Consider the following 7,485-nt stretch of genomic DNA (forward strand, 5'->3'; position numbering starts at 1 on the left):
GCTTAATGTTTCACAAGAACTTTTTTAAATGAATCACCTGGACATTTTCCCTCTTGCTGATTCTTGTCTTTCCATTTCTCTTTTCTCTCCAGCACCGTGTCTCTTCTATTTTGGATGCAGGTCTTGTTTTAGTCTTCTCTGAGGGTATTTTAGTGGAGTGTGACACTGTTCCAAACTTGCTCGCCCACAAGAATGGCCTCTTTTCCACTTTGGTGATGACCAACAAGTAGACCGTCATCAGCTACTCTGCCAACTATCCCATTCTCTGGTAGTTATCTTAGGGGAATCCCCTCAGTCAGGCAGGGCTAACACAGTGATTAAAGTGGGGATGGTGTGTGGTGAGGGAACTACCTACAGAGCATTCTCACATCAATCGGCTCAACCACCTGCTTCAGTTATGTTCGATACTGAATGAGGCACACGTATAATTTTCTAATATGTAAATGCAAGAGAATCAGATTTACCTCTGTCCTAAGGACCAATTTCACTATTCCTCGGGAATAGGTTGTAAGTGTCCTTAAAAATACTGTGCATGTTCCTTACCTGCCCTGAAGATCGCAGTTTTTAACTTACAGAATTATTTAGGCCTAACTGTTGAATACTAGAAGCTATGTATGGAGTGTTTGCTGATGCTTCCATTTTTGTGGAATGATGCATGGAGAAAGAGCACTCCTTGAAGTGCACTTGTTTAAAGTGGCAGAAAATGACTCCCATCAGGGCCCACCTTCCATACACTAGGCCTAAGGAAAGAAAAAGCCACTTTTCTCTCACTTTCCCAATGAACTCTGTCCTGGAGGAGAGTTACCTGATTGAGTCATTCATACTAGAGTGTGAATGGTTTAATAGATGAGAGAATTGGCTATCTTGAAAAACAGTTCTCTAAAATTTCCAGAATTTTCTCACTGGAGAAAGTAGGGAGATATTTGGGTAGGGGCAGCGGGGGGAGGAGAAGTTCCTATTGTCCTTAAACGAGCAAGTAAAAGGAGGGAAGCAGACCCTTGCCTACTCAAAAGACTAGTTTTCTCTCTTCTGCATGAAGCATGGTATTGTTGACTGGCCCCATTTAGGTTTTTTTTTTTTTTTTTTTGGCCCCATTTAGTTTATGGAAGATGATTTGAGCATAATTTGTATCTTTAATCAAACAATTAGGTTCTCTTTCTTGTCTGCCTACATTGACTGAATACTTTTCTATAGACTTCTGTATCTTTCACTCATTCTTCAAGACCACTAATGAGGAGGTGGCCCCTAAGATACCTCCCCATTGGAACACAGAAGGCCATGGGTAGGATGAATTACCATGGGACCAACTCCTCTTCCCAGGCTTTGCACAGAGAAAACACCAGCAACCTGTGATAGAACTCTAGTAGAATGATTTTTACCTCTGTTAAACAGTAACTAATTTTTCTTCCCTGCTTAAAGTTGTTATGTTAATTTTGTTAATTACAACTGAAAATTGTGAAAGAACTTCAAAAGATAACTTTCTCTGGCTTCTAAAAGTAAGAAGCCTTCATGCACCAAAATAGCACACGGCATTTATTTATGGAAGTGATTTATTCATCACTCTTGATTAGATTAATTTCTCTAGAGCATTTTGAAAATTGCATCATTGCTCTTATAATTGAAACCACACTTTCTCAAGCAAAAAAGAATTTGGATTAATGAAATGAGCATCACATATATTTATTTCTATTGGCCAATATTTTTCCATGTTTTTATTTTTATTTCTTGAATAACCATTATTTTAGCATAATAAGGCAATGTTTATATCATTCTATTTATGTATTTAGAGCCAGATTCTTTTTTTAGCATCTGTGATATGGTTTTTGAAGGCTTAATCTTTTTTGGAAGGAAAATACCCAGTTCATTAACCTTAAGTTTATTTTTTTCTAAATGCATGGGTATACTAGTGACTCCGGCCTTCTCTCAAAGATAAATAAACAGTATCCTGCAAATTTTAGTAATTCCTAAATATATATTCTTAATTACTAATATTCAGTGAATGATAGGTTTGTCTATGGATGTTGGAAATAGTGGTACATGTTCTGATTTGGCATCTTTATTATCCTCCCTATCTATCTTTCTTTTCTCCTCTAGTTGTCCAAACCGTGACTTTTTGCTTCTCTGAAAGCATAAGCACTGAGATTACCCCATTTAAGGGCCCAGGGCAGAAGATAGGTCTTTGCCCTGGGGATGGCTTTAGGTTGGACTCAGAGTTGTTAGGAGAAGGATTTTGGAAAACTGTGTATCTGATAAGCAGATGATATTTCTGAGTTTGGCATCAGCATGCTCATGTTTTGACCTGCATAGTCCAGGTTCAGTATGGTAACCCAGAACCACATGTGGCTACTGAGCACTTGAAATATGGGTAGTCCAGCTTAAGACATGTTGTAAGTGTGAAATACACACTGGCCTTCAAAGACTTAGTACTAATAGAAACATGTAAAAGATACCATTAATAGTTTTTATTTTGGTTATCCAATAAAATGTCTTGAATATATTGGCTTAAAATATATTATTAAAATGGAGTTCATGGGATGCCTGGCTGGCTCAGTTGTTAGAACATGCGACTCTTGATCCTCAGGGTCATGAGTTTAAGCCCCACATGAAATATGGAGCTTCCTTCAAAAAAAATCAACTGGATTTCATACAACTTCACATAGATTTCTAGATTTCACCTGTTTATTTGTGCCTTGAAAAATGTGTCTTTTAACAAATTTTAAAATACATGTGTCTCACATTTGTGGTTCACATAATATTTCTACTGCATAGCATGTATCTTACCAAGAGAAGTAAAAAGACCCATGGCACAGATTTTTCCCTTATAAATTTTAAAAATAAAAAATAATAGTAGCTGACATTTAGTATGTGCTTGTATGTGTCAGACAAGCTGCTGAATTTTTTTAATGGATTATCTCATTTGATCCTCACCACCATTCTGTGAGGCAGGTACTGTTATTACCATCATTTTATACATGTGGAACTTGAGGCATATAAAAGTTATGTTTGTTGATCAGGATTGTACAGCCAAACAGGTGCGGAAAGCAAAAAACAAGCCCAGTCTAACCTCAAAGCCTACGTTCTAAGTCATAACGCTAAAAATAGCTGGTGAAAAAGTCCTCAAAGATAGCAGATACTCCCTATGAAACAATTTGCAAGGCAGAAATGTCTCATGCTTTGAAGTCAATAAGTCTGATTTTGATTCTGGTTTTGCTGCTTTTATTATCTATGTGATCTCTTGATTTTGCTTTATCTCTATGAGCCACAATGATCTCACACATTGAAAAGACTCATATTTGAGGAATGTTTTGATGATTAACAAGTATGTGTGTGAAGCACTTAATGTATAGTTTAAACTCAGTAAGTGCTAGCTTTTATTATTATTAATTACTAATCCCAAAGCTTCTCTCCAAAGGGTACTAGGTGAAAAGAGAGGACAAGTGTGTGGCAATGATCTCGAAAGACAGCATGTGTAAAGTCCTGGATAATCCATTCTAATACTGCATGCCAGAATGGACTTTCCCATATTGTGTTTCCAGAATTGAACCACCTTCCAGGGCTCTTCAAATTGTGTGTTAGCCCACAAATGAGTTGACTCTACACAAGAGATGATTTTAGTCTAAACTATAACGCAACTGGTTCACAATTGTTCTTATCATTTAATTATTTGACAAACAAAATTAGCCTCCTTACACTTCCATGAATGTGTTGAAACTACTATATTAGCTACACTGAATTTAACACAGCCCATCCAAGACCCAGTCACACACACTCACCAGTATTTAAAAGTATGTAAATAATGGTGTGTTAAATAAGACAGAAAAAGAGGCTGTGCTTCTAGTACCCCCTAGTACCCCAAGATAAATAATTGGTGAGATATGCATATTCCATTGCTTTGGTTCAAGCCCTGAAATTTGTAATAAATATGTGTATTTTTTTTCACTCACAGCATCGGGTCCACACTATTCTGACGGCAGACCTGGTTATTGTGATGAAGCGAGGAAATATTTTAGAATATGACACTCCAGAAAGCCTCTTGGCTAGGGAAGATGGAGTTTTCGCTTCTTTTGTTCGTGCAGACATGTGAAGGGATCTCTTTAAACAATACAGGGATTTAAAATAATGCAGTTATAACCTACTTAATGGATCATCAGCTTGACCTTCAGAAAGTGGCATCTTAATTTTTACACTTTTGTGTAAAATTTTTGTTTTATTTACAATGTCACTTTACCAATGAATATTGTATTTCCTATGTTGATATTTCTTTTTTATTTTGTTTTCCAAGATTTTACTGCTTCATATGTTCATTACTGATGATTTTCTAATGATTAAGCCACTTTACCTTTAAGAATAGCAGGCTGTCTTAAGATATGTAAGCTACTTTAAGTGGTAAGTCAACAGCTATAATTTCTCATAATTTTAAGTCTGGTAAATATCTCTCAGGCATAGATGTCACCATGAGTATTCATGGTTATACTCTTATATGTAAGAACATGTTTCCCTTTTTGTCGGTGTCCCCAGATGTTATTGGAAGAGGATTAAGAGGACACGTTCTCTAATCACTGAGAAAACAAAACACTCAAATCTATTATCTATTGGAGGAGAATAATGGTTCATTACCATTAGAATACTGATGCTGCCTTAACCAGTCTCTTTTCCTCATCTAAATTGTTTCCTGTTACCAAGAAACCATTTATGGTAGCTTTGTAAAGCCAAAGCCTTAACCAGAAAGATCATGGAAAAGAGTTTGGATGTTTGAAAAATTATACTCAAGGTTCCATTTTTCCCTCTCTAGTAAGGGAATCGGGAATAATGTGTTTTTTCCAGACTAAACTTCAAAGTGTAAATACATTCAGTCTTTCAGTAGCAGGCCAGCTGAAGCTCTCTATTTATCGCTGGATATGGTTATGATCCTGAGCCCTAAAATTCCACATTATTCAAGATTCAGGAGCATAGGCAAGTGGTCTCATTTGCCTATTTAAATATATATTTAAAAAGTGTCTATTTCAAAGTGGAAGAGTATACTTTTTTTGACATAAATGCCCAGTGGTGTCACATGTGTATCCATTTGGTACTGCTCTAATTTTAATGCACATGTAAAAAGTGAATCAAAATGTTATTGATTTTTAATGTTGCAATTTTTAATGTACATGTTAAGAGTGAATCAAATGTGGATGGAATATTAGTGATATGTTTTGCATAAATATAAATTAATAAATTTTAAAATACTAAAAGTTACCTGCACTGTCATGCTAAGCAGCCAAAGCTTTCTACTACAATTCTGTGCCCTACTAGTATAAATATCATGGATTTTCATATGGGGACCTGCAGACATTGTTAGATTTTAAAGAATTATGATTGATAAAAAAGAGAATTTATGCTTCCTCCCTATAGTTCTTGTGTTCAGTTTATTGTATTGTGTACTCACTCTTGGGAAATCTGTAATACTTGTTTATCTGGCATACATGATTGGACCTTCACCTAAATATAGAATTCTGATGTTTACCTAAAATAGGTTCCATAAGGATGGACAAACATGTTCTGTGTCACTTAGCTTGAATTGTTACCCTTTGTTGTATATATAAAACTTCATTAAGAAAAATCCTCCTAATGTTTCCTGAAAGCTAAGCAAAACAGAATCAGTAACTATTAAGTCAATCCTGAAAATATTTTCTAAATATTCTAAATCTCCTGAGCATGTTTCTGGCATGGAAGTATTTTGTAAGGCTGCATTTACATAAAGCTGGTTATCAACTTACATGTCATTATCACAGAGAAATGGGGATTTACCCATAAAAGTAACCTCTCACAATACTTGTAAATTATACCACTATACAGGCAATGTCAAGAGAAGCATAGCTAATTACACTAAACAGAATCACATTTATCATTTTGATACCCACGTGATCACTAGTTCCCTCATATCTTTTAGCCACTTTAGTGTTAACAAAACTAAGCTGATTGAATAAAGTCAAGAATGACTTTTTAAAATTATTTAATATGCTATATATATGATCTGTTGAATATAGAGATGACTCATCTCAAGATAACATTTTACTTTTAAATAGGTACATATCTATAAAAGAAGAGCCTAAACCAAATCAAATTTTACACTCACAGATTTGACATTTAATTAACCAAAATCAATTTTATAAATTTTAATTCCTTAATATTTGTTAAAATGCATAAAGATTTATATGAAAAATAACAAGGTTACTAATATCACTGAGAGATTTTTTAAAAATTTCTCTTAAAGGATTGTGCATCATCTGTTTTTGTGCTACTACTCATGAGCTACTTAAAAATCAGCTTAGCTCTAGATTAGATACCAAAAGACTGGTATTTGAGATCACATAACTGATATTTGAGATCTGGGACCATGTCTGTCTGTCTTTATGTCCTCTGCATTTAATAGAAGTGTCTAGCCCATAGCAGGCCCTAATAAGTATAGTTGATTGATCCATTGATTAGTCTCGCTACTAGCCATGTGCCTAAAACAATGAGTTATTTTCTTCACTTCCCGGATTGTGTTTATTCTACTGTGAAAATATACTGGTTTGATATTATATAATAAATTACTCTTTCTCTTTGCTTGATTAAATAGGGTTATTAGTCTTTCACTTATAATAATATTGGGTGTCAGCCAAGATAATCAATAGATGTAAATCAACACCAACTGCTGAGATAATACCCTACTTTGACAATTTTATTTCGTATTTGCCACTTGTCATGCACTTCATTACTTTTATATATAGATTCTATGTGGAAGTTTCCATTAAGTGAAACAGCTATATCAATAAATTTTATAACATCTTTAATTAAATAGCTGGATGTCCGGACTTTTCCCTAAGGTTTATTGATCAATTTTTATAGTTATCTTCCAATGTATCTTTCATCACTTATTCTGTACTGCATTCTTTGGAGTTCTGTGACAATTCCCTTATTGACCTATTATCTACAGTTAAATGCAACCCCAAAAAAAGGAGAATTACAAACCAATATCCCTGATGAACATGGATGGAAAAATTCTCCCTAAGACACTAGCCAATAGGATCCAACAGTACATTAAGAGGATTATTCATCACAACCAAATGTAATTTTTTCCTGGGCTAAAAGGGTGGTTCAACATCTGCAGATCAATCAATGTGATACACTACATTAATAAAAGGAAGAACAAGGACCATATGATCCTCTCAACAGATGCAGAAAAAGCATTTGACAAAGTACATTATCCTTTCTTGATTACAATCCCTCACAGATAGAGAGAACACACTTCAATATGATAAAAGCCATTTATGAAATTCTGACCATGAATATCATTCTCAATGAGGAAAAACTGAGAGCTTTTCTCCTAAGGTCAGGAACACATGAGGGATGTCCACTCTCACCACTGTTGTTCAACAGAGTACTAGCAATCCTAGCCTCAGTCATCAGACAACAAAAAGAAAGAAAAGGCACCCAAATTGGCATAAAGAAGTCAAACTCTTA

The 7,485-nt window shown here is 34.9% G+C and overlaps 1 protein-coding gene across 12 annotated transcripts in view; it reads left to right on the plus strand.

Annotated features, from left to right (window-relative positions):
- Nucleotides 1–6,820, plus strand: part of ABCC9 (ATP binding cassette subfamily C member 9) — a 152,885-nt gene extending 146,065 nt beyond the window's left edge. For 9 of the 12 annotated variants that reach the window (XM_072798728.1, XM_072798737.1, XM_072798739.1 and 6 more), the window contains one exon: nucleotides 3,947–6,820. In XM_072798728.1, coding sequence (XP_072654829.1) covers nucleotides 3,947–4,084 — 138 coding nt within the window. In that variant the 3' untranslated portion in view covers nucleotides 4,085–6,820. Of the gene's footprint in view, nucleotides 1–92; nucleotides 269–3,946 lie in introns of all 12 variants that reach the window. The other 3 variants (XM_072798735.1, XM_072798738.1, XM_072798736.1) reach the window with 1 other exon arrangement.
- Nucleotides 6,821–7,485: the final 665 nt, after the last annotated feature.

The sequence above is a fragment of the Canis lupus genome, chromosome 25 (assembly GCF_048164855.1).
Source record: "Canis lupus baileyi chromosome 25, mCanLup2.hap1, whole genome shotgun sequence".
Lineage (NCBI taxonomy): Eukaryota > Metazoa > Chordata > Mammalia > Carnivora > Canidae > Canis > Canis lupus.